Source organism: Homarus americanus, unplaced genomic scaffold (assembly GCF_018991925.1).
Source record: "Homarus americanus isolate GMGI-L3 unplaced genomic scaffold, GMGI_Hamer_2.0 scaffold16712, whole genome shotgun sequence".
Taxonomy (NCBI): domain Eukaryota; kingdom Metazoa; phylum Arthropoda; class Malacostraca; order Decapoda; family Nephropidae; genus Homarus; species Homarus americanus.
The window spans coordinates 5,462,563-5,490,416 of NW_024757794.1; the positions used below are offsets into that span (position 1 = coordinate 5,462,563).

The 27,854-nt window shown below is 39.3% G+C and overlaps 1 protein-coding gene across 1 annotated transcript; it reads right to left on the reverse strand.

The window, feature by feature from the left end:
• Nucleotides 1-2,959: 2,959 nt before the first annotated feature.
• LOC121857790 (DNA replication complex GINS protein PSF1-like) lies at nucleotides 2,960-26,899 on the reverse strand. Its single transcript, XM_042353999.1, has 6 exons — nucleotides 26,713-26,899; nucleotides 21,241-21,305; nucleotides 13,355-13,450; nucleotides 12,191-12,281; nucleotides 10,168-10,284; nucleotides 2,960-3,559 (listed from the first exon to the last, which is right to left on the reverse strand). Exons 1-6 carry the CDS (start codon nucleotides 26,785-26,787, stop codon nucleotides 3,419-3,421), a joined length of 585 nt encoding a protein of 194 aa, XP_042209933.1. The 5' UTR covers nucleotides 26,788-26,899; the 3' UTR covers nucleotides 2,960-3,418.
• Nucleotides 26,900-27,854: the final 955 nt, after the last annotated feature.

Consider the following 27,854-nt stretch of genomic DNA (forward strand, 5'->3'; position numbering starts at 1 on the left):
GTCCGCGTAAAACGAGAAACGCGTAAATGAAATAGCAGAACATATGGGATTAATTGAAATAGAGACTAGGCCGACTCCCAAACTCCACTTTTTCCGACACAATACGTACGTTGTAGTAAAAATAACATCTTAATTTTATGATGGTATGCACACACAATTACTATTTAAGAGAAATATCAATATTAGGTTTTTTTAACATTTACGTTAGTAGAAAAGATGGCTGGGCACACAGGGATGGGGGGTTGGTTCTGAGGCAGAGGGCAGATTATTGGCCCTCACCTGTATCACTTGTATCAATTGTATCACTATCCACCACAGAGGCTTGCAGGGCCTCTTTGTCAAACCCCTCAAAGTCCATATCCTAACTATCACTATCACTGACTTGGGCCGGCTGTGGAGGGTGGCGGGTGAAGAACTCGGTAATGTTTTGATGACTGGGCGACCTTGTGTGCACCTTGCCCGCGCCACTTCCCGCATAAATGATGAAATTTACTGCGTAATTAAAACATTTCATTCTGGCAAGGCACCGCGTAAATGACCAAACGCGTAAATCCAGACTATACTGTATTACTTTTTCTCATATATATATGTCCTAACTTCTGTTTTTATGCTTCATGTTGGGTGTTTCCAGGGTGAATTTCCATGGTCCGGCACCGGTCAGGTCCCGAGGTTGCCGGACTAGAGAGGTACAACCTGTACATACTTCAACTTCATGTGCAGATGAATAATATGCCATACAATGACATTATTAGACAACCAAAGAAAAGGGTCAATGAATGCTACTGTACTTTATAGCTCAACCACGTCTCTACTAAAATCCAAGCTTTGCTGCAAAAGCGCACCACAGATAATATTATAGCAGGGTGTTTATACTGTACAGTACTTGGCTTTAGAATAATATAAGAGGATCTTTTCCTCCCTAAGTTCTTTGCATCTTAAATGCCTCTTTTTTCATGGCTAGTGGATACCCTACCCTCTTGTTACTGATGATTGAAAAAAAAAAAATTGAGGAAGGCACTTCATAACTTGAGCCCTACCTGTGCACGTGCCTACTCTGCACAATAACTTTGGCGAGCTTGTAGTTATATCCTCTCATGTTGGTGGTGTGAGACATTGCAAAGAAATGTCCTGGGTTCATGTTTTCCATGCTTTTCAAGATTTTGAATGTTTCAATGAGATCTGCTCTATTGTGGCTTGTCTGAAGGGTTGTTAGTCCTAAGGCCCTCAGTCTACTTGGATAATCAAGATGACATAGTTCAGGAATCATCTTAGTCGCTTTGTGTTGAGGCTGGAATATAAATCAGTCATTCATTATCACTGGAATAAATTTTTCACCCAGTATAGCTTGAAGTACCCGTCAACCAATATAATTTAAATACACCTTATTCACCCATTTCCATTTGAATATTTTTATATGGGGACTAGCCTGGGACTTGGTCGCAATTTCTGTGATGCTATGGCAGCATGATTTACCAACAGATAACACATAATGCTTCCAATATTTTCCCAGGCAGTAGTACCACCCTGCTTGATAGCTGCCTACTACCAACTGCCTACCCATTTCCATTTGAATATACAGTATGGTACCTTAGTCACTCATAATCACTCATCAATAGAAAGCAAGCAATCTTTATTCCTCTACCTGAGTCTTATTTCTAGTATATTTTCACTTTAATATTCATAATTTTGGGTCTTTTCTTCCTCTATTTTTTTGCATACTAAAGTACAGTACAGTATAATGAAATTCTATCTATCAACCTGAAATCTCACTACCCAGCTTTATTAATCCTCTACTTATCTAACACCACTCACACAACAGCATCAACCTTTTCGCACATTTTAATTATCACATCTTTGGTTACTAGTGTTTCCTCGCTACACATCTTTATATCTACAATGTACACTTTTCCTGCACCAAACACCATCAGCCATAACTAGAAGACAAGTACTATAAAGTACCTCCAATTTCAATCATGTATCTTTCAGTTCACCTTAGACAGTGTTAGCATCATCGAAAATCTTATGGTCATCCACATTGCTGTCATACCTCACCAGAAACAAATGCAGAATTGAAAGAAAATAACATTCCATTTTATAATGTGGAATTTTATTAATGTATCAAAAGGCTTATACAGTATTAAGAATAAAATAATTTGAAGGTCTCAATCATTCAATATCTTAAGAGCATAAAACAATCAATTTCTGTTCACATTAAAAAATATACTGCAGTGTACTTTTATCATATTAAATTAGTACCACCATTATGGATTGGTATATGACTACAATACCATATATGTCAGCATACAAGGCCACGGGGTGTATAAAACGGCCCAAAAAATTTCCATTTAGAACGTAGGTTTTGAGCTATACTCGCTGTATAAGACTACCGCAAATCTGACACTTACCACTGGGAGCTTACTGCCCCAGTTGTCCTTTACCAACCATCCCACTGACCAGTGGAGTGATGCTGTTAAACATACTGCTAAGCAACACATCCTTGGTTATTTAAAATAAGGCCAATTCACTTCAAGTAATGGCATCAAACGTTACCAGCTGGTGTAGTGTAAACACTAGTGACGTCACTTAGGCGTTTTACTGGAACTAATGTCGGTGTCGAGTAAAATTTTACCATTTACTTGAAATGGATTGATTGATTTATTTGTTATTTATTTATTTATAATATACTGTAATATATTAGAAATGTTGGCATTAAATACACTGCAGGTATTTTCTTTAATTTATAAACTTGCTTCGCGAGACGATCGGTAGGACTGTGTTCAGACTGTTTACACCAGCCTTTGGTCTCGTCTATTCTAATTCAGCAAGTGTTCCTTTAATCTCCATTCTCGTACCATCTTCTCGGTTACACCGCATTCTCTTGCAGCAGCACAATTGTTGTGTGACTTGGCATATGCTACCACTTTCAGCTTAAAATAAGCTTTATATCTCCTTCGTTTAGAATTTAGAGCCATGATGGGGTTTTATGGTAGCTGGATATTAATATAATGTTCACCCGTAGAGAGTGCTACTGCTTATGAAGGAATGGCAACTTGAGCCTATCCAAGAAACTGTCTTTAAATACCGTACTGGTATTTAAAGACGGTTGTTTGTTTACTTCGGCGGCAGTTGCAGATGGAGGGCGGTGAGTAATAATACCAGCTTTTATTATGTTGTTATTTTACGGCATTTACAATATGTTAGACAGGTTTATAATACATTTGTTATTATTTTAATATATACACTAAACCACAGGATGTAGAGGTTTGGATTTTATACCCGGCGTTTAAGACGACCCCTAAGTTTGGGCTGATTTTTTAAGGTTCAAATTCTGTCTTATAAGCCGACATATACGGCCTATCAAATTTATACCATCATTTTGGATAGCTATATGATTTTAAGGCATATTAAATTTGTACCATCATTCTACTTGTTCAAGGATGCCTTGTCGGATTAGATGCTGACAGTGAGACATGGGAAGATAATGGGTGGTGTTTTTCTGTAGAACAACAATGTCTCCTTCTTCGAGCTCAAATTCACCATAATCCTTAAGGCAGCGTACCTGTATAAGAAGAATTAAAATTTATTCAGTATTATGAGAGAATATTTTTTCTAATATAATTTAACAAGATACAGTGAACCCTTAAAATTTTACTTACTATTCACTCCAGCTTTGTGCAAAATGCTTTGGAACTGTTCAATACAGGTACTCCTCGACTTACGACCAACTCGATTTACGATCACCCGAACATACAACCGCCACAGTCGTACAAAATTTTGTTCAAATTCCATAAGTATTTTCTAGTACCGAAATGTTTCCGTCCCGTACAACAGAGTGGCGTGGGCTGGGCCGCCTCGTGGTGTACAGCATCCACGCCGTAGCGCGCTCAGTTGGTGTTTGGCCGTCGTTGTTGTCGTTAGTGATCGTGCTGTGTACTGACAATATTTTCGTTTCTAATTCCCTTTAAAATGACTGGCAAGTGTAAAAGTGAGAGTTCTGGTGGTGCTCAGAAGAAAAAGAGACAGTCAATTACTTTTGAGATGAAAATGAAAATAATAATGCAATATGAAAATGGAAAAACGGTAGCAACTATTTCATGCGACCTTGGCTTCTCTCACTCGACGATATCAACAATTTTGAAGGACAAGGAGCGAATTCGTGAGGTAGTGAAAAGAACAGCACCTATAAAGGGAACAATAATAACGAAAAAAAGACAAGGTCCTCTTTATGAGATGGAAATATTACTTGTGGTGTGGATGGAAGATCAGCTGCAAAAGTGCGTACCCTTCAGCCTTCTAACCATACAGGCTAAGGCAAGAAGCCTTTTTAAAAGCCTGAAAGAGCAGGCAGAAGATGAGTGCGACCAAAACTTCACAGCAAGTCATGGGTGGTTCCAAAAGTTTAAGAACCGTTACAGTTTGCACAGTGCAAAGGTGAGTGGAGAGGCAGCAAGTGCTGATGTGGGTGCTGCCGAAGCTTTTAAGGAGGAGCTAGATCGTGTCATCGTGGAGGGAAATTATTTGCAAGAGCAAATATTTAATGTGGATGAAACTGGCTTATTCTGGAAGCGCATGCCAGAATGGACATACATCCACAAAGAGGAGAAAACCATGCTGGGATTCAAGGCATTCAAGGACCGAATCACACTTCTGTTGGGGGGAAAGTAGCTGGTTTCAAGGTAAAACCCTTCATGATATATCATTCAGAGAACCCAAGGGCTTTTAAAAAGGTCAGAAAGCACACACTGCCAGTATTTTATCGCAGTAATAAGAAAGCATGGATGACCCTAGCACTGTTTGAGGATCGGTTCCTGAATTGTTTCATTCCACGAGCCAAGGAGAATTGTCTGCAACAAGAGGTTGCGTTCAAGATTTTATTAATTTTAGATGATGCTCCGGGACACACCTGGACGACCTGCACCCTGATGTTAAGGTAGTCTACATTCCACCTAACACTACCTCTATCATCCAACCCATGGATCAAGGTGCTATTGCTGCTTTTAAAGCGTATTATTTACATACGACCTTCGCTCAGGCTGTTGCTGCTGCTGAAGGTGAGAAAACGCTCAGAGGGTTTTGGAAGGACTACAACATTTTGAAATGTATAAAGAACATAGCTGCAGCATGGGATGAGGTTACAGGTCAGCGCATGAATGGAATATGGAAGGTCCTGAAAAGATATGTGAACAGTTTCAAAGGATTTAATGAAATTGAAGCAATTTCTGAGATTAGTAACAAGATAGTGGGGTTGGGTAAACAGCTGGAGTTAGAAATTGATAATGAAGATGTTGAGCAGTTGGTTGAAAGTGTAGCAGAAGAGCTAAGTAACGAGGATCTTATTGAACTGGATGCACAGAAAATTGCAGAGGAAGAAGAGAGACAAAATGTAGAAGAAGAATCTACACCCCACAAAAAAATTTCAGTGAAACAAATGGCAGAGGCATTTGCTACTACAGCATTAATAAGGGGATGCAAATGTTTGACAAACTGGATCAAAATGTTGAGCATTTTGCAAAAGTTGACAGAATGATCCAAGATGCACTTGCTTGCCACAAGGAGATTTACAATGAAAAGAAAGGGCAAACTGTGCAGTCTAAATTGGACATATATTTTAAGAAGTCCCCCACTGCTGTCTCCTCACGCCCCACCACTGCTGCCTCTTCACTCCCTAAAGATGATCCAATACCTTCAACAAGCAAGTATGTTAGCCTGTCTGAAGAAAGCAAAATTGATGACCCACCCAGCCCTGTCTCCTCCTCTGCTTCATCCAATTAATGTAGTCTCCATGTTTAATTAAAAAATTATTGAGGCCCTGTGTGCATTCAGCAGACTACATTAAAGGTAAGTGCACAGTTACACTTTATTCATTTTTCATTATTGATTACTTTTACTGTACCATATTTCATTTTAGATTTTCTTTGTATTATTTTTGCATTTTCGACTTACGACCTGATAGTCGGTCCCTAACCCCGGAGTAAGTCGGGGACTGACTGTATATTTAAGGCGTTTAATGTAAGGCGTTTTAGATACACGGAATAGCTAACACGTTAGCTATTCTGTCTATGCAGACGCTTCTGCTGAGTTGTGAGCATGACACTTTGAAAGGGAAAAGCAAACGCCTTGATCAGGCGTTAGCCTTGTGCAGCACCCGAGCGGCCCGAATAGCTAACAACCAATCAGCGAGTTTCTCCCACTGAACCAAAGTGTATGCCCTACAGCCCTGACCTCTTCGGGACATACACATGCCCTACAGCCCTGAACTCCTGGGGAACACAAACATGCCCTACAGCCCTGACCTCCTGGGGGACATACACATGCCCTATAGCCCTGACCTCCTGGGAGACACAAACATGCCCTACAGCCCTAACCTCCTTCAGGACCTCATGCCTACAGCCCTGACTCTGTGGAACACAAACATGCCCTACAGCCCTGACCTCCTGGGGACATACATGTGCCCTATTGCCCTGACCTCCTGGGGCACACAAGCCCACAGCCCTGACCTCCTTCAGGACATACACATGCCCCAGCCCTGACTCCTGTGGAACACAAACATGCCCTACAGCCCTGACCTCCTGGGGACCATGTGCCCTATTGCCCTGACCTCCTGGGACAAGCCTGACAGCCCTACATCAACACACATGCCCTATAGCCCTGACCTCCTGGGGAACACAAACATGCCCTACAGCCCTGACCTCCTGGGGGACACACACATGCCCTACAGCCCTGACCTCCTGGGGGACACAAACATGCCCTACAGCCCTGACCTCCTGGGGGACACACATATGCCCTACAGCCCTGACCTCCTGGGGACACACACATGCCCTACAGCCCTGACCTCCTTCAGGACACACATGCCCTACAGCCCTGACTCCTGTGGAACACAAACATGCCCTACAGCCCTGACCTCCTGGGGGACATACACGTGCCCTATCGCCCTGACCTCCTGGGGGACACAAACATGCCCTACAGCCCTGACCTCCTTCAGGACATACACATGCCCTACAGCCCTGACTCCTGTGGAACACAAACATGCCCTATCGCCCTGACCTCCTGAGGACACAAACACACTCTACTGAGTTGCCTTGACAACTGTGAAATATGGCATGGGTTATTGAATAAATTATGGTCATCAGAAAATGAAAAATAATTATAAAAACTTAGCTATATTGGAGGCGGGGGAGGGTGGATCAAGTGGATAGGGTGGAGGGGGGGGCATATTATAATGCTTCTAATAGTGGCATTGTATAATCTCATTGATCTTAGGTCAATGAAATGCTAAAGAATTGAAGAATAAAAAGCAAAACAAGCAATACTCAGCCAATGAGAAATAGAGCATGATGTAATGCATGAACATGTAGAGTATGGCCACTATACTCAGTATACTGATTCATCATCCTCGCGTGACAGACCCATCGACCCTAGAGGGTCAATTATTGTTATTTACTGTCAAACATTGCTCTCGTCGTGGTTCTACCCCCCATTTTTCTCAACGGATCTATGCAATTCACTTAGGTCGCCTAAAACCATGATAAAAAAAACTGAGAAATCACTTCCTTGACTGTACATAAAAAGAGCAAATAGTATACAAATTCTGGCTGAGCAGAAACAACGTAAGTATAAAATGTTAACAGAACAATTGTGCACAAAGAATTAAATTCATGGTCACATGGATGCAAGGCAGCATCCTTGCATCATCAAGGTCAGGTCAGCCCTTAGGCCAATCATATTAAAATGTGGGCCACCATACAGTAGTTTTGCATTATGTGTTGAGATTTCTGACTTTTTCCCAAACTATAAATACTGTATGCATCTGATAGCCCCAAAGTGTAGGTAAATTAAATAAAAATGAAAAAGGCTGAATTCCATAACCTTAAATTTTAAAAGTGCAAAGGTTTAATATTGATACAGATAGCACATATACCCCCTTTATGTTGACCATTTTCACATGATCCTCTCCTATTCCCTCCCCATCTCAGTATCCTACATTCCCTTCACATACCTTTCTGCTTCATACAGTACTGTACAGGGTGTATATGTTATGTTCTGACAGTCCACCTCTGACTCCACACATATGTCAAGTAAATACTATGATACAATACAGTGAGTAATTTTTGTACAAACCTGCCAAAATAATCTAATGGTCTCCAAGATGGTTCAGATAGCTTACTATTACTCAATCTATACCATGTACTTTATCAAGGTACAGTATTAAAACTGAACAACATTTATCTGTTATTTCAGTTATAATCTTTCCCCTCTCAGAAATGCTACATTACAGTGACCCCTCGTTTAACGAACGCCTCGGTTAACGAAATTTCGGTTAACGAACTGCCTTCCATAAGGATCTTCAATTCGGTTAACGAACAAAAATTCGGTTAACGAATTTCTTACGAACCGACCTCAACATGTTTTCGCTCGCAGTGGCCGGGCAACCAGCTTTAGTATCAGTCCGCCAATACATTAATCGGTTCTAGGGCTTAAATTCCTTACTATTTTAGTAAATATCAAGAAGTTTATACTATTCAATAATTTTAAAAGTTTAATATTAAATTTTTTAGTCATTTTAACAATTATTGAACATAAGTGAAGGTAAAGTGACTAGTTTAATGCGCGGCATCCAGCCTCTTAATACAGCAAATAGGCGTTAGTCTCTCTCTGTTTTCACTGGAGGTAACATCTTGCTTGAGACTCTCTTCAACTAAACGCTTTTTTCTGTGTTTCCAAGCAAATTATTGGTCTTTTTTAAATATATTTTACATATTGACAATATATAATGCAGTGCAGTGTTGATTTAAAGAAAATAATCTTGAAATACAACAAAAACTAAAATTTTATGGGTGAAATGGTGCCATGAGGTGACTTCTCTTCCACCCCAATGCCTTCTCTTCTTCCTTCTCCTCCACCCCCATTCTAATTCCCATCATCATCATCATCCAGGAGCCTTCTACATACACACCTCAAAGTAAGTGAACTTTTCTACCATTTTTGTTGAATTTAGGAAATTTTCGGTGAGCTGGAACCAATTACCCAAAAAACCCATTGAAACAATGGTTTCGGTTAACGAACTTTTCGGTTAACGAACGACCTTCTGGAACGGATTGAGTTCGTTAACCGAGGGGTCACTGTATTTACATTCACCATGCAACTACTAATAATTCTGGCATGGTTGAAATATATTTACCAAACAATTATCTTCTCAACAAATCTGTTGTGGTTGAAATATCTTTTACAAATGCTCAACATACAGTGCCTGCTATATTTATCAATCAGTAAACTGAAATTCTCATGACAATTCCAATTCAAGAAATCCTGTTACAGTAATGTATATGCATTTCTTACTATCCACTTTAGCAACTTCCATCTTTCCTACACTTCTACAGAATGTTACTAAATGATATCATGACAAGCTTCATATGAAAAAAAATGCTTATACAGGTTGACAACCCTTTATCCGAAATTCCGAAAACCGAAAAGCTCTGAAAACCGAAAGTTTTTTGTAGAGCATTTTTTTTTTCCTTACGGGGATTAGCCCACCCAGGCATAGATCACTGACCCACATCGGGGCCTGGGGGGCGAAAATGTAATAGTAATACTAATTATAATAATAATACTAATAATAATAATTATACCGGTAATAATAATACCTGTAATTATTCATAGTAAATACAAATTTTAATCAAAAAATACACCAAAATAAAATAATAATGATAACAATAATACTGTATTAATAATAATGATAATAATAATAATAAAGAAATACAAGAATGAAAAAAAGATAAAAAGTGAGTAACACGACCTAGACCTATGAATTATTATTATTACCTGTATTATTATTATTATTATTATTAGTATTATAATTATTATTACATTTTCGCCCCTCAGGCCCCAATGTGGGTCAGTGACTTGTGCCCGGATGGGCTAATACACCCCAAAAAATAAAAATAAAAAAATAACCATTCTGAAAACCGAAAAATTCCGAAATCCGAAATGCCTCTGGTCCCAAGGATTTCGGATAAGGGATTGTCAACCTGTAGCCAATATAAAATAAAAGTATTGCACAATTAACATTCAACTGGAGTAATTCTCTCATGAAATGATAACTGTTCAATAATACTTTGACTAACATTTTCTAAACATCTGATAAAATTATGTATACTGTATAGTACTAACCTCAACATAAAGATTTTTTGGTGGTTTTGTGTCTTGTGTTAGGTCTAAGCCAGTGCCTTCACCCAGCGACCTCATGTATGATGCCAGATTCTTGTTGTACCTGTTAAACCACTGAATCTGGAATTTTAAGATGCTACTTTACCTACAAAAACAAGCAGTAAGTTTCTCAGAACTTATTGATAAAAAAGTGTACAATCATATGAACTACTGTATACCCATAATGCTTGTTTTAACTTAAGAGGGGTTGCTTCACAACAATGCAACACATGGTGGCTGGAATCAAATGCTGATAACAAAGCAGCTACCCTCATTCATTAATTCTTACTGCTGCAACTATAGTACTGTACTTTGCTACATTATTTCCCTGCTGCAGCAAGACCTCAAATAACTACAATATCTTGGTTTACTCATAACTTTACACAAATTAGCAGCTACTGAGCCAGAATATGGACACAAAAGGAAATTATCAAGTCAACTGAGTTTCTTAAGTATAAATTAGGATTTTAAAGGAGTAAAAGTTAACTAATTTACAAGCTGATTATTGTATAAGAATTTAATGTAGCCTGTTGCCATAGAGACATATCAGACTACTGTACAGTATATCTTCCCTAAATATAGAGGGACAATACAGATCATATAACTCTTCAGACATCTCGTTGGGTTGTATTTCCAATTAAAATTTCATCAAAAACCATTTCTCTTTATATTTACAAAATCTCCCAAAACAGGCAGACAGATGGCTGGATGGGTACAAACACATGAATCAATTAGTACTTTTTACCGCATCTTATGGGACATGAGATGCAGTAGGAAGAGAAGGGAAGGGGAAGAGATAGGAGAGAGAAATGAGGGTTGTATTTTGAAGCGTCAGCAACAAGTCCATTAGCTACTCGATAAGAGAATGAGATGTGGTGGACAGATGTGGGTTTTAGCTATAGGATGACAGTGTGTGAGGACAGCGAGCAGACGAGGCATAGGAGGGCAGTGTGTGAGATGCAGTGAGCACACGAGGTGGTTTGGTTTCGTGTCCGGAGACGACTTCTAACCAATATCTAGCAACTGTGCGTCAGTGACCCAGCTATAGAGTTTAGTGTACAGCGATAACTCGCCCAAAATCGTCTGCTACTGTTCTTATGTGTGTCATAGCAACAGATCCGTCACGAGTGAGTTTGAGGAATTGTATTCAGCCAACTTGAGAAGTTAATCACTTGATTGCTATTATTATTCGATATGAGATAAATACGAAGAATGATGGATACTGTTTGTGTGTTTGGTATTTACAACTGATAGTGGGACATGTATTACCAGGTATGACAGAATAAAACGTTGTCGAGTAATACTGGACGAATCTCATTCAAACCCAACCTCACCCCAGTCATGCCGTGAGCCGTTACAGTACTATTTCCATATCCTGTTGGAGATGATGGAGAACAATTAAAACTAATAATCAGTTATATCTACTGCAAGAAAAGACATGGAAGAACATAAAGGCACTTAAGTTCTTGTAAGTGAACGACATTAATAGGTGGTAGAAAGAACACTTATGTTATCAAGATGAGAAAAAAGAATGAAATTGAGAAAAAAATGCAGGAAGGCCAAAACTAGATACCTGTACTGTACTGGCCAATATGTATAAGATAAACAAAGTTCCTGGAACTCATGACCTGCATTAGGTAAACTCCAAAAATATTTTTAATCCAAATTATCAACATTTTATCAAATATTATTCTCATGTGTACCCCATCCATTCTTCTTATCAAATACAGAAAAACTTTTCTTTATAATGTATATTATTGCTATCTGTAATGCAGTTTACTATAAATTCCAAATCATTATTTCTATTGTTGTACAGTACAGTATTTCAGTCTTAATTTTAATTAATTCTTTCTATTGTTAATTTCAGTCTTAATTTTCCGTAAGTTAGATGTGCCACTGCCTTATGAACTGTTGAAGAGTGTAATGAGCTATAAAATACCATAATTCATCATTACTGAACCTAAAAGTTTTAGTGCTATCAACTGACCTCAGGTTCACAAATATTTGCCCGTATGTCAGCAGGTAGAATACTGCCAAATTCCCATCTCATAGCTTTAATTCTGTCTAACCTGTTGTATCTGTAATGAAAGTCATTTAAAAATTACATATATTGGTGTAAGACAACAGATTTTCATAACTCAACCAGTTATTATTTTATATGCCATTTCCTGCACTGGTTCTATTCCTTCAAATCAAGCCATGAAGACACGTTCAGAGCATTTACCCGGATTCAACAAGTAAGTTTAGTTCCAAAAGAGAAGTGTTGGTATTTGCTTGTAGTTTGAGTAAGAAATAAAAAAAAATACATTTGAAAGGAAAAGGGATGTTTAAATCCCTTGTTAATAAAAATAATATTTGCAATAATTTCACATACAGTAATCAGTGAAGAATGCAAATTGATGAATCCAGAAGTCTGATTTTTCCAACACTGAATGATAAAAAAAAAACTCATTGGAAATTAAATCAATATACTGTTAGTAAGTTACCTTTCTCTTCTCTTCAAACTTTGTAAAATTGACTTAAAAATGATGAAGCGTTTGATCACCAGCATAAGTGCCTTCAGTCATATCTCCAGTACAATACTTAATACTGTCTAGGGTTGCATACTCGTCTAATACTATATCTCCCTAATGCAGTTCCTGTCCTCAAAATAAAAACTACCAAATTATCTAAATATTTAATTCTTTCTATATGCTGCCTATATACTGCAGCCACACTTCACACTTTGACTCCTGGACACATTACTGTACTTTGCCCTCATATTCGATACATTCAGTGTTTTCCTTAAATTTATCCTTAAATGCACCTTATCTTTAAATACGGTGATGGACAGATCTGTGTACAGTACAGGGCAAAATATCTGCAGAAATATTGTCTTCACTAGCTGTAATGAGCAATTCCTCTTGTAAATTATTTAGGTTAATATTTCTACCAATTTAGAGTACAGTACAGGGATACACTGGCATGATAATTATTAGAAATTTCAATATAAGATTTCAGAACCACCAAAATGCTCTGAATTAGGAGTACAGTACATATGATTACAAATTCAATAATGCTAAATTGTGGTGAGATTGCTGTAAATTCCATTACACTTAAAACAATACAAAATACCATAAAGAGACTACAGTACAGTACAGTACCAACTTACAAGTAAGCCAGCAAACATCTCTTATTCCTCTCTAGAGCAGCATGTCGCAGGTGAACCCCAGAAAAGAAACGTACATCACCAGCTACTGTTGCATTCCTTAGAAGAAAAAAATAAATAAAACTTTAAGTACTGAACAAAATAAAACAGTTTTTTCTAAAAAAGTTTTTGTGATAAAGTCCAGAATGCGAGGTCTAGCTTTATACCTAGGTATGTAAATGCCTAGCATTAATTCGCCAGGCCAACATACAGGCAATTAAAACATCTAAAAATTATTTATACCTGTATACATAATATGAGGAGGACACGTCGCTACCTGGCATTTAATTGCAATTCTCAAAACCCCCTCCTGCACCCCCCATCACATGCATTGCTGCCCTAGAGCAAGCAGTAAACAAATGTCAACTCTCGAGGGATGGAGATGGGTGGTATGTCGACGTTGCATTCTGGACTTTATCACAAAAACTGGTTTTAGAAAAAAACTACTTTTTGTTCAATCCAGAATGCGTCTAGCTTTGATTATCCGAGCAGGAGGTGGAAAGGGAGGTGACATTGCGTATAAGGCTCCGCTAGCTTAGGTCCAGATTATAATTATAAACTTTTGGAAATATTTTCCAATATTAGGAACATTTACCAGAAGGTAAAATGTTAATTTACATATCCCAATTAGGATACAGTCAGTTCTGCTACAATACGATAGTTGTGTTCTTGTAAAACCTCGCGTTGTAGAAATTCGCACAATAGAAATAACAGGTCTTTTGGAGAAAATAGGGTTTGGTGCAGATTACTCGAAATAAAAAAAAATTTAGTTCAGTAATACTCCAATTTACGCGGTTCCCGTTTACGTGTTTCCACATTTACGCAGTACCCCGCCAGAACCGGAATTCCCACTTTACGCTGTGTATCTACTCATATACGTGGAGAGTGGCTGGCGGTCCTGCCGTGCCGCCATTTTTGGATTCAAACCTCCCGCCATGCTTAGGCAAGCGGCGTGAGCAAGTTGCGCAGTGGATGTCTCTGTTGCGTTATCGCTGACGTCATATGACGTATCGGACTGATTGGGCCACGCATCCTTACCTCCCTACGCCGCTAGCTGTGATTGGTTTAATGTAATATGACGTGCCTTCCCGCAGGCGGGTAGAAGGCGCTTGACCTAGCTGCGTCAGTTACATCCCTCCCGGCCACACCGTGTATACAGGTATCTATTGTTTCGTAAGAATGGCTGCCGCCGGACCACCACAGAAAAACCTTGCATTACCTGGACCCAGCCGCCCTAAGCCAAAGAAGATACGACATGCCCTAAGTTACGAGGTGAAGTACAGTATAATACAAGAGTTAGAAAAAGGAACAAGACAGGTTGATCTCGCGCACCAGCATGGTGTTAACGAATCTACGATCCGGACGATCAAGAAGGATGCAGCCAAGATAAAAGAACACATGAACATCACAAAGTCTGCAGGTGCTTCAATGATCAAGTATTGCCAGAACAAGGTGCTTCTCAAGACAGAAAATTTACTTGTGTGTTACTGTACTTGATTCGTCAGGCAAGACGGAACATGGCGGTCGACACACGGTCAGTTCAGGAGTACGCACGTGAACTGTATCACAGCAGTGTCACGTAAGATGGGAATTACACAGGTTTAAGAAGAGGAACAAGATCTCCAACATTAACATTGGTGGTGAAGAAGCGAGTGCTGACCGTGTTGCAGCTAGGGATTTTCCTTTGTTCTTACGTGAGACTATGGAGGAAGGACAGTACATCGATGACCAGGTGTTCAACATGGACGAATCCGGTCTGTTTTGGAAAAAGCTACCTTCCAAGACCTTCGTTGTCCAGTCTGCCAGCAAATGTCGGGGCCAGAAGTTGCAGAAGGAGCGCATCACCAACCTGCTTACCACCAATGCCTCCGGTTCCTGTAAACTCAAGTTATCGGTGATCCACACAGCCCGCAAGCCACACGCCTGCAAGAACATGGACATGACCATGCGAAATGTCCACTGGCTGACCGCACGTAAGGCGTGGATGTTCTCTGCTCTGTCCCTCTCCTGGTTTGATGACTGTTTCGTTCCCGACGTGAAGAAATTCTGTGAGCAACAGAATGTTCCATTCAAGATTTTGTTGCTCCTTGACAACGCACCAGGACACTCGCCCCTACTGTTGGATCGTCATCCCAACGTAAAAGTGGTCTTCCTTCCTCCCAACACTACGTCATTAATCCAGCCCATGGACCAAGAATTAATCTGCAATGTGAAAGCTGCATACTCTGCAAAGAAGTTTAAGCTTCTGAACGACTGTACCAACACCAAGGATGAGTTGTGTAACCTGGGTGACACCGATAGCAAGAGCGATGAGGACGAGGAACAACAGTTGGCGGGTCAAGAAGTTCTCGTGAAACACTTTTGGAGGAAATTTAACGTCAAGAAAGCTGTGGACTTCTTGGTGGAGGCATGGGATCAGCTGTCTGTAGCAACGGTTCGTCACGCATGGAGACATGTGTTGCAAGGTATCCCAGGTGGGAGGCAGAGTCAACCTGTGACTGGTGAGGTTCAGTCTGTAGCAGTAGCAGTGGACCTTGCCAGAGAAGCTGCGCAGAGTGTTACAGCTGCAGGCTTCTCTGAGACCACCAACGAAGACATCCTGGAGGTGATCAGGGATCCTGAGGTGACTGCTGAAGAGATGCTAGAAGACGATCACGTCAGTGAAGAGGCAGGTGGTGCGTCATCCCGAGAAGAACACAAGTTAACGCATGGTAATGTTAGGGATGCCATCGAGTGTGCAGAGAAACTGAAGCTCCTCCTTTCCGACGACCCTAACGATAACCGGTATGAAGTCTTCACCACCCAGCTGTTGTAGGCTATGGAGCCGTACATCAAGGTGTATCATGACAACATCAACACTCGCTGTCAACAAAGCATTACCGAGTTGTTCGCCCGCAACCCACCACAGCCAGCCCAAGCCAGTGATAGTGACAGAGACAGTGATGGTGACTTTGAGGGATTTGTCAGGGAGGCCCTGACAAATGTGGAGGACAGTGATGGTGACTCATCTGAGGGCCAGTAGTCTGCCCTCTGCCTCGGAACCAGCCGCCATTCCCATACGCCGACCCATCTCTTCTACTAACGTAAATGTTAAACCTAACTTTGATTTTTCCTAACATAACCTAACCTTAGGTAAGTGTTAAACCTTGATTTTTTAAAACATAACCTAACCTTACATAAGTGTTAAACCTCGATTTTTTAAAACATAACCTAACCTTACATAAGTGTTAAACCTTGATTTTTTCTAACCTAACCTAACCTGACATAAGTGTTAAACCTTGATTTTTCTTTTATCTGGTACAGTATATTATTCTCTTATTGATATTTTTCTTCTATATTATGTGTGTGTGCATACCATCATAAAATTAAGATGTTATTTTTACTACAGCGTACGTAGTGTCAGGAAAAAGTGGAGTTTGGGGGTCGGCCCAGTCTCTATTTCAATTAATCCCATATGTTCTGTTGTTCCATTTACGCATTTCCCATTTTACAAGGGCCTCCGCGGGTTCAATTGATTGCGTAAATCGGGGTATTACTGTAGTTAGCCGAACACAAAGGATCCTTTTTTTGCAAATTTAGCTATTCCCATTGCACGCACAATATCACATGTTGTTTCCTTACGTTCAAAACACTTGATAACATCAAGCTTCTCTTCAAGTGTTATAGCCTTTCTTTTACGATCACCACTGGGAATGCGATCACTAGAATGCTTCTTGGAGATATTCTTCTTTCCCATATTCACAGTTAATACCACAAAATTGGAGAAATAGTAAGCAAAAATCACTGAGGACGCTTCAAAACAGCCCCGTGTTTCAACTGTCTTGCAAGGATTCCAGCAATGCAAATTATATTCTCCTAACTTTAGTCTGAGATATTATATAAGAAAAAAACTAAGCTTAAAACCCTGGCTGGGCAGATGGAGGAGAGGGAGGGAGGGAGCGAGAAGGAGGTGAGGTGATGTGTTTGATAGTTGGCGCTGAAGGTCTAATGTGTGTTTATTTATCAGTCCTTAAGTGACTAAGCTTCTCTTTTATAAAATGCCAGTGAAATGACTGGGAGAATATAATTTACATTGCTGGGATTCTTGTAAGATAATGATTAATTTGAATATAAACAAGCTATAATTTGCACTAGACATAAAAATTTTAGTACCGTAATCATTTAGTACATGTACAGTACAGGTTTGCACTTAGGTCATTTATTTCTTTTACGTTTTTTTTAGTATGGCGTGTGCATGTAAATGAATGAAAATAAACGAAGAAATTTATGTAAATCTACCCAAAAACACAGTTGAAAAACTTTACATTATAAAATGTACTACAGTACACTAATGTACTAAAAATTTTTATCTCTTGTGCAAAATATATGACGTTTATATTCAAATTATTCACTGTCTTGCAAGGATTCCAGCAATGCAAATTATATTCTCCTAACTTTAGTCTGCGATATTATATAAGATAAAACCTTACAGCCTACTGTATAACCACCAACCCTTACTGGGAAGGGGGGGGAGGGGAGGGTGGGAGGAAGGGAAGGTGACAGCGACATGTTTGACAGTTAGTGCCAAAGGTCTAGTGAAGTATTTATTTGTTTATTTATGTCCTTTAGATTGAGTTTTTGTTTTTTGCTTATAAAATGTCATAGAAGTGACAGGGGAGAATATAATTTACATTGCTGGAATTCTTATAAGATGGTGATTAATTTGAATGTAAACATGCAATAGTTTGCACTAGACTAAAATTTTAGTATAACCATTTTGCACATTATTTTGATTACATGTACAGTACAGCTTTGCCCTTAGGACAGTGTGCACATGTAAATGAGTTTCAATAAATGAATAAAGTTACATATATCGAGCCAAAATTATTAGTTGAAAAGCTTTATGTAGACAGAACTTGGATGGCTAAATTTATGAATGACCAATAATTTTAATATAAAAAATGCAAAAATATTCAAGAACACAACCTTCTTGATATACACTCCACTGGAAATGAATGTAAATATAGAACAGATTACAGCTGCTCCTCGACTTACGACAGGGTTAGGGACCCAAATCCAGATCGTAAGTCGAAAATGCTTAAATAATACATAGAAAATCTAAAATGGGTGTCTCCTTTTCTTCTCAGCACCACAAAAGTCTCACTTTTAAGCATGACAGCCATTTTAAGGGGGATTACAAAAATTTTTTTTGTCAGTACACAGCGCAATCACTAACGCCAGGACTCGAAAATACGTAATTTGAAATTTTTTTGGTACGACTGGGGCGGTCGTATGTCGAGTAGTAGCTGTACTGTATTGGCAGACTAGCATATCAGCTGATGCTCACAACAAAATGTATTTGTCGTAAGGATTTTGTTAATCGAAGTTTTGTTCGTTAACAGAATTGAAGATCCTTATGGGAGCTAATTTAACATATTAATAATATATAGCACAGTGCAGTGTTGATTTAAATAAAATAATCTTTAATTACAGCTAGTGAACTAAAAATTTTAGTGGTGAAATTACTGTATTGAATCCAGCATGGGTCCAAAGAAATCTAGAAAGGCGATTTCAATTCAAGTGAAACAGGAAATCATTAAGAAACATGAAGAAGGCATTAGAACAAATGTGCTAAGCAAAGAATATGGCATCAACTGTGTCGACAATTCTTGCGCAGAAAGACAAATTTAAAGAAGTAAAAGTGAGAGATAAATCTACCAGAGTGTTTTAAGGTAGATCATTAATTGCAGAAACAGAGAGGTTACTTCTTATTTGCATTAAGGAAAACAAATGAAAGGAGATTCAATTTCTACTGAATTTATTTGTGAAAGAGCCAGGGAAATATACGAACATTTGAAGGAAGAGCAACCTAGTTCTTCTGAAACTGACTTTGAAGAGTTTAGGGCCAGCAAAGGCTGGTTCGATAAATTTAAGAAAAGAAATGACATTTTTAGTGTTGTTAGGCATGGTGAAGCTGCCAGTGTAGATAAATTTGTAGTGGAGTTCAAGGATGAAGAAAATTAACTTCCACAGCAAGTGTTCAATGTGGATGAAACCGGGCTGTTCTGGAAGAAAATTCCCAAAAGGACATTCATCACCAGAGATGAAGCTTCTTTATAGGGGCATAAACCCATAAACTCACTCTATTGCTTGGTGCCAATGTTTCAGGGGATTTCCGACTGAAGCCAATGCTTGTCTACCACTCTGAGAACCCCAGGGTGTTCAAGCAACAACAAGTGGTAAGAGGACAACTTGGAGTTTATTGGAAGTCCAACTGTAAGGCATGGGTGACAAGACAGCTCTTTAATGAAAGGGCTGTTGAGGTGTTTTGCCCTTCAGTGAAGAGCTACCTAACCACCAATAAACTTCCTTTAAAGGCTCTTCTCCTTCTGGATAACGCCCCTGGTCATGACCCTAAACTTGCCAGCACTTTGGAGGCTAGATTTGACCTTGTCAAAGTGTTGTTTTTGCCTCCCAACACTACATCAATTATGCAGCCAATGAACCAGAATGTAATCAGCAACTTCAAGAAGCTGTACATGAAGAAAATGTTCAGAAGTTGTAATCGGCAACTACCACTGATCCTGATCTAACACTGGCACAGTTCTGGAAGACACAATACAACATCCTGGAGGCTGTAAAATTGATCATGTCATCACGACAAGAAGTCTCTATTCGATCCCTGAACTCTGCGTGGAAAGCAGTGTGGCCAACAGCAGTCGATGATTTTGAGGGATTTGAGGAAGAAACGGAGTTGGACAAGGAGACTGTGTCCATTGGTTAGTCAATGGAACTCAAAGTGGAGGAGGAGGATGTTGAAGAGCTTGTGATGTCTCATGAGCAGGAACTTACTCCTGAAGACTTGAAGCAACTGGATGTGACGTTAGAAGCAGACAGAGGTGAGGAGGAAAGGGAAAGTGATGACCATATGTCTTCTTCCGATTTAAAAGATGATGTTCACCACAGGGAGATGTTCAGGAAACTGGCTTCAAGGCACCCTGATGTGGAAACAACAGAACCTATTTTGTGTACTGTTGAGGACAAAGTGGTCTCCTTCAAAAAACAGTTAATGATCAGGAGGAGAAATGCCCCACAACCAAAAATTGAGTTTCTTCTCTAAAAGGCAGCAGGAGAAAGATGCTACCCCTCAGCCTTCCACGTCAAAAAGGAGAGAGGATTTTCCTGTTGGAGAATCTGTCAGTCCAGAGGTTCCTGACATTATTATGGAAGGTGACTCGCCTTCCAAGAAGCAGTAAAATGCTTCTCCTCCACCCCCACTTCCTTCTCTTCTCCCTTCTCCTCCTTCACCTCCCACTTCAAATTCACATCAGCATCATCAACCAGGAGCCTTTTACATACACACCTCAAAGTAAGTGTACTTTACTGCATTTTTTTTTTTTACTTTATATGTAATTTTCGGTGAGCTGGAACCAATTACCCAAAGTCCCATTGAAACGATGGATTCGGTTAACAAAATTTTCAGTCAAGGAATGACCCTCTGGAACAAATTGTGTTCGTTAACCGAGGGACCACTGTATTTAATTTTACCACTGACGTAACCCATGGAAAATAAAATATTTCATTGGGAATTAATCTGAAATAATTATAATGTACAGTAATCAGGATTGCTAATATTCTAACAAAAAATCTTAGCCAAATGCCTCATTGGTGTAATAAATAAAGAACAAAAGATAACTTCTGTATTAATTATCTAAAATTTTTCTTCTGTTTGACTGTTCCACTGACTTACACAACTATAATCCCTAATGTGTGATAAATAAAGTGACACAACCAAGAAATTCAATGTAGTTCTTGAGCAACTACTGGGGTCATAATTATCAGTAAAGAAGAACATCAAAGAATCAACTTACACATCCCGCTGATTTTGTTCAAAGAGTGTTGTCATCTCTTCCAGTACCATTCTGATGATGTCCTCCTAAAATGATAAAAGATCATGAGTTTTTACAATACAGGTCCACCACCGATTTTCCGGCACCCTTGGTTCCTAAGCCTTGTGTAACAAAAGGAAAACTAGAATAGAAAGTATAGATAGAAATTATAGTAGGGGGAATGTAAAGTAAAGAAGTTTGGTAGAGTGGCTGGTTAGTTATTTAACTGTTAAAATATTCTTAGGGGAAATCTTCTTAACACCAACTCTAAGTACAACTATATATTATTCAACTCAATGACACAGAAACATTAATAGATCAATATATCGAAGTTACTAGACACTGATTCTCGGACAACAAACATGAAATGGATACACTTCCCACCGTCAGTAACTGACCCTAATGGATCGCTCTGACAATGACTGACGTGTGACCTGAAAGAGGCCCAGCGGCTGGGGAAGCTGCAGGTGCTACTGGACTATGTCTCCTATGGGAGACTTGGTGCTGGGGAGGGAAGTCTCCCTCTGGGAAGAAGCTACATCCCCTTGCAGCATATCACAGTCTAAATAAATGTTACATTCATATCTAATAATGAAATCATACAGTAAAAGTAACACTTTACATTGAAAAAATATGAATACTGTATAACTTGATGGGGGAGAAGGGTGATTTTGAGGTTGAGGAGTCATGCCTTTCTTTTATGATCACCACCGGGAATGCAATCACCAGAACGCTTGGAGATATTCTTATTTTCCATATTCACAGTTAATACCACAAAATTGGAGAAATAGTAAGCAAAAATCACTGAGGACGCTACAAAACAGCCCACGTGTTTCAACTGATCGTGTGATGGAAACAGAGAGTGCGGGTGTAAAACGCTATTAGTCCGCACTGCGAAACATTATTTTTATTTAATTTTTTCATAGAGTATTTATGGGAACAGCTAAATTTGCAAAAAAAATTATGAAATTTATAGTCCCTATCAAATAACACTTCACAAACAAAACACATGAATCAATTGAACATGTGATGTCGAACGTGAACTGTAAACACTGCACAACCCCGCGCCAAGTGACAGTACACAGGGCATGCAAGATTATTCTCTCCCCTTCCTACTCCACATATCAAGAAGCGCTCAACACACTGACCCTTTCGACTCTCAATGACCATCACCACGACCTCATCTGCAAATTTGGTAAGAAGCTTCTACACCATCCTCGACACCGGCTCCTACTACCACCTGAGATCCCCAGCCCGAGAATTGCTGTTCGACACCACAACCGCATCCAGCCCATACGTGTACGAACTGACTGCTATAAGAACAGCCCAGTCCCAACCATTGTAAAAATTATCAATAACTTGTAATAAACCAGTGTATTCACTCCCAGTAAATACTACTTCTTGCACTGTCACTATGTTGAAATGCACTGTAGTTTGAGCTTTTCCCCATCTAGTTATTATATATCTTATTTGTATCACTTATGTTACTTGTATATTATTTGTAATTCGAAACCCATTTCCCAAATATGTAACTGTATATTTTCAGCCTTCTGGCTGCCAAGCTCTTTCAATAAACCGTAAATTATTATTATTATTATTGTTACACTTAAAATGTTCAAGTGGAATTGCGTTACAGCCAACATGCATTCGCGTTTTACAAATATCGTTCTTCTATTCATCAATCGCATTATAGCCAATTCGCGTTGACAAAACACGAGTTGTAGCAGAAATGACTGTATATATTGTCGATATTACCACCCCGTTCCAGAATATGGGTCCAAATATCCAATACCTGTACCTTGAGCAATTATGTTAAGCAGGAGCGCCCTGGCATAAAACCGTGTTGGTAATCCTTTACACGGTTGTTTCGTAGTAGATGTTCCATCGCGGCATCCCTGATAATACTCTCAAGAACTTTACATATTATGCTGGTCAGGCTCACCGATCTATAGTTGTTCATGGAGTGACAATCGCCCTTCATGAAGATAGGACTCATATGAGCCATTTTCCAATCACTGGGGACCTTTTGTTCATCCAGGCATTTACAGAACAGGATCTTCAGGGGCTCGGCAAGCTCGTTGCTCAACTCTCTTAGCACTCTTGGATGCACCATGTCAGGGCTGGGACTCTTATGGACCTTTAGCTTTGACAGTTTATTCCTAATACCCTCTTCTGTGAACACAATGTGGGTCAGTGTTGTGTTGAACCGTCTGTCCTCAAAAACAAGAAGGTTAATCGCATCCTCTCTTGTGAACACTGAGGAAAAGAAGCTGTTCAATGCCTCAGCTTTATCCTGCATAGCGGTAAAACGCCTTTGGGATTGACTTGACCTCGCTTGCAACCAACCTCTGGAACTCCTTTTCAGCCCTACTACACTCTGCCTTTGCTTGGTTTCTGGCTCTTGCATTCATCCTCCTGTCCTGCTCATTGTTTGATCCAATCCACGTCTTGAATTTCTGGGCTTTCTTCTTAACTTTGTCGGCCGCCGCATGGTTCATGTGTAGGGATCCCCCCGTATTCCTATAGGCACTGGGTTTGGTCTTGGGTATGTATTTATCGATCAAATAGGTCACTTTACTAGTTATGATATTCAGCGGAGTGTTTGCGTTGTTGTGCCTTAATGAGTCAGGTCAGTGGATACCCTTTATCTCTTCCCTCATCCCATTGTAATTTCCCTTGTAATATTTGAACCTTGGCCTGGCCTTATCTTGAACTAGGTAACAGTTAAATCTGAATGACAACACTACAGTATATGGTGACTGGTGCCAACTGGGGCAAGGTGTTCCAGTTTGGCCACCATATCCTCTTCGTTTGTTATGATGAGGTCTAGTGGCATAAAAATACAGAGTGAAGCTCTGCAGGTATTGCAATATCAAGTTTTTCCCTTATAAAATGTCACTGAATTGACTTGGCTGTATATAACTTGCATTGCCACAAGAATAAGTATACACCTGCAGTTCGTGTTTGAGACAAAATATCTGGTAACACTGACCTGAACAGAATAGACAAAATTACAAAATGACCTGTAATTTATGTTTTATTCCTACATATATGTTATAAATACATTTGTTGTGAAAGTTTTACTAGTGTCTTGTGTTTATATTACAAGTGATATATTGTGTCCAATAGTAGTAAACTTGTTGCCGAATGGGATTGCAGTTATCGTACAGCTCCCGCCTCCTCCCCGACCTTTTCTCTTACCTTACTTTATTTTTACTGCCGTTTGGATTAGTAAAGGAAGGAAGAGGAGTAAATATAAGAATAAAGAAGGGGAAACAGAAAATAGTTAGAGATAACAGGTGGGGGGAGCTGAGTCTCATCATAAGAACATAAGAAAATAAGGAATCTGCAATAGGCCGGTTGGCCTGTGCATGGCAGCTCCTGTCGAGAGTTACTACCACTCTCTATCATCCATGAATCTATCTAGCCTCCTTTTGAAACTTTCCAGAGTTCCCGCACTTACTACAAAGTTGCTAAGCTTGTTCCACTCGTCCACCACCCTATTTGTGAACCAGTTTCTTCCTATCTCCCTCCTAAACCTAAACTTATCCAACTTGAATCCATTGCTCCGAGTCCTATCCTGCTCGGATATTATAAGAACTTTATCTATATCCCCTTTATTGATTCCTTTCATCCACTTAAATACTTCTATCATATCTTCCCGCACTCTTCGTCTTTCTAGGGAATGCAAGTTAAGTTTCTTTAACCTATCCTGATATGGAAGGTTTCTAAGTCCCGGAATCATTGTCATTCATGCGTCTGGAGGCGCAGTTTCAACGTTACCAGACCATTTTCGGACCTTATAGCTACAGTGTGTACATTAAGTCCACGCTTAACGTTGTTTCGGTACTACGTCGCTAAACTTTAGGGACCAAAAATTCGTTTAACATCCAGGTGATACGACACTACGTCGTTTTGCGTCGTCACAGACTAAATTTTACGGCGCATCACCCGCTCTCGTCTGGCCGCGCTATGCTCTCCCGACTTAGCACAGAATCTCAGTGACTCACCACCCTCCTCCTCTCCCGCCCCCCTCAGCTCCCACCCTCTTCCTCCGCTCCTGCCATACTCCTCCCCTCCCGCCATCTACCACACACTCGCTCTACCACCTCCGCCCATCGGTGAGTACTAATACAAACTTAGTAGTTGTATATGTATGCATTATTTTCTATAGAAATGGCAATGATTTTCTGTATATGTAATGTATTTCATGGGGCAAAGGGAGACTCAGGAACGTAACTCCCGTATTTTATCTATTTCTTCTGGGGAAATTGATCCGCTTAACGTTGTTTCGAATAACGTCGCATTTTTAGGAATGAAACCCCGTCGTTAAGCGAGGACGCCCTGTATACTTATTCCTGTGGCCGACTATACATGGTTCAGGGTGATTTGCATTTCATGATGAGTTTTAGTATGTATGAGAATATCATCAGCACATTTGATTGTGATATTGATGGGTTGTCTCGTATTAAATTTAATAATGCATTCATAAGAACATTGAACAATGTGGGGTTAAGTACTCCACCTTGAGGGTGGTATGTACCAGACATCAAAGTAAGTACTTTCTGTTTAATATGGCAGGGGGGTCTGACCCCCCCGGCTAGGAAGTTAAGTAAGGTTAGGTAGGTTTCTTTGTTTGGTTACATCAGGTTAGGTCAGGTTCTATTAGGTTCTGTACATTGTTGTATCATTTTTATTATTTACTATGGTAATTTCTGAGAACACAGCTACCACTAGGAGTTGTTTGATTTCATTAATTTTTTCCATAGATGTTCTTAACATTATAGTAATTATTTTGGTAATTTATGAGAACACCGCTAATACCAAAAGGAGTTGTTCAATTTAGTTAAATTTTCCTACACATGCTCTTAACATTATAATAAGTATTTTAAGAAGCGACAACTTTTTATTTTAAGGTCAGATTCGTTTAAAACACACCAAAATACACTGGAAAAACATATTGGTCAACCCCTCAGGACTCATGCCCAAAAGTAAAAATTTACCAATGCCTCAAATTTCACCATATCATGTAAATTCTTTAATATACCGGTTAAGGTTAGGTAGGTTTGTTTAGTTAGGTTGGTTAGGTCTGTTCTTCATACCCATAAATTATAAGTAATGTTTATTTTAAGAATATCCACTTTTAACACATTTGCACAAACTACAACAGTGTCCACTATGAAATACCAGTGAAAATCTGACGTTTTTGTAATCGTTTTCAATCAATTTCGGCCGCGGGTTAGTCCTATATGATTACCTATATCAACAAAGGTTAGATTACGTTTAATTTAGAAATAACCACTTTTTAACACATTTGCACAAATTACGAGTGTTCACTATAAAACAGTTAAGTTGCAGCGCATTTATAATAGTTTATAAGAAAAATTGGCCGCTGGTCAGTCGTCAATAATTACCAAAATCCATGCACAACTTCAACACATCCTTTTAACTCACATTAAAAGCAGGTAGCTGGCCATCTTTACACCTGTCCAGTTCCTTTATAAGTTCAAGAGCTTTTTCCCCAAGCATAATTTGCTTCTCTGTATTTAATTTTAAATTGATTCTATACACATGAAAGCTGCTTCCCTGAGGACACTTGTCTGTTATTGTTGTGATGGTTTGTTTCCAGGGCTGCCAACTCGGGTTTTCAAATGTCGCTAGGCTGGTACCTAAAAGTAGCTAAATGTCGCTAAATCTTCCATGGAAAGTCGCTAGCTATTATTCCCCCCCTTCAGTAATTTTATGCAAATAATATTTTCATAATGCCGACTATAATGGACTGAGTATAAATAAAATGCATTGTGTAAAAATAAAAATATTATTTTTTTTAAAGTTTAATGTGCACACTTACCTATTATTCAATAGTAATTGCATCCCAGTCCTCTTGGTAGTGTGAACAACTGTAGAGCTGGAAGCATGTGAAGTGCTTGGTTCAGGTTCTCTTGTAACTGTATGCCTCCACAGTTCCTATCTTTCTTAAAATATCACTAGGAAGTTCAGAACTTGCACAACAGGTGTTCTGTCTTTTTAACCCATACTTTATTGTAAGAATTGCCTTTAATGTCGATAGTTTCATTTTGTTGCGCAATTTTGATTTCACAAAGTTCATATTACTAAATGTGCGCTCTACATCTGCGTTTGAATGCGGAAGAGATAAGGCAGCGAGTGCAATTTCAGCCAGATCATGGTAAGGGTTTTCACCTGTTGCATCTCTGTAATTTGCCACTTCTGACCACAATTTTAGGGTGTTAGATGTTTCTGTCCAGATTGTGTGATGCAGTTTTTTCCACTGGAAATCAATCTTGGTAAGGGTGCTGGAATCTTTTGTAAATAAGTGTGCCAAACCAAGTATATCTGATTTAATAGGCTTCAAGCATTCATCGGCACTCAGAAAAGAAATAGACTGCAGCACACGAATGTTGTCAGGTAAGCGTTGACGAAGTTGTTTTATGAGTTCAACCCGTTCAAATGTATTGTCCCTGTAACCCCGTTGCTATATATTATGGCTCGAAATTAGGAAAACTGAGTTTTCATAGACAGTCCAAAATGTATCCAGAAAGTCGCTAGATTTCTGTGGATATCTTTAGATTTGCGAC

Bases quoted from the DNA above. Each gene is read 5' to 3' on its own strand.
- LOC121857790 (XM_042353999.1), bottom strand. From the start codon at position 26,787: ATGCTTGGGGAAAAAGCTCTTGAACTTATAAAGGAACTGGACAGGTGT. The intron at 12,282-13,354 runs GTAAGTTGGTAC...CTTTCATTACAG, and splicing joins AGATGTTTGCTGGCTTACTT to ATACAACAGGTTAGACAGAA. The intron at 3,560-10,167 runs GTTAGTACTATA...CTTCTTATACAG, and splicing joins CAAAAAATCTTTATGTTGAG to GTACGCTGCCTTAAGGATTA.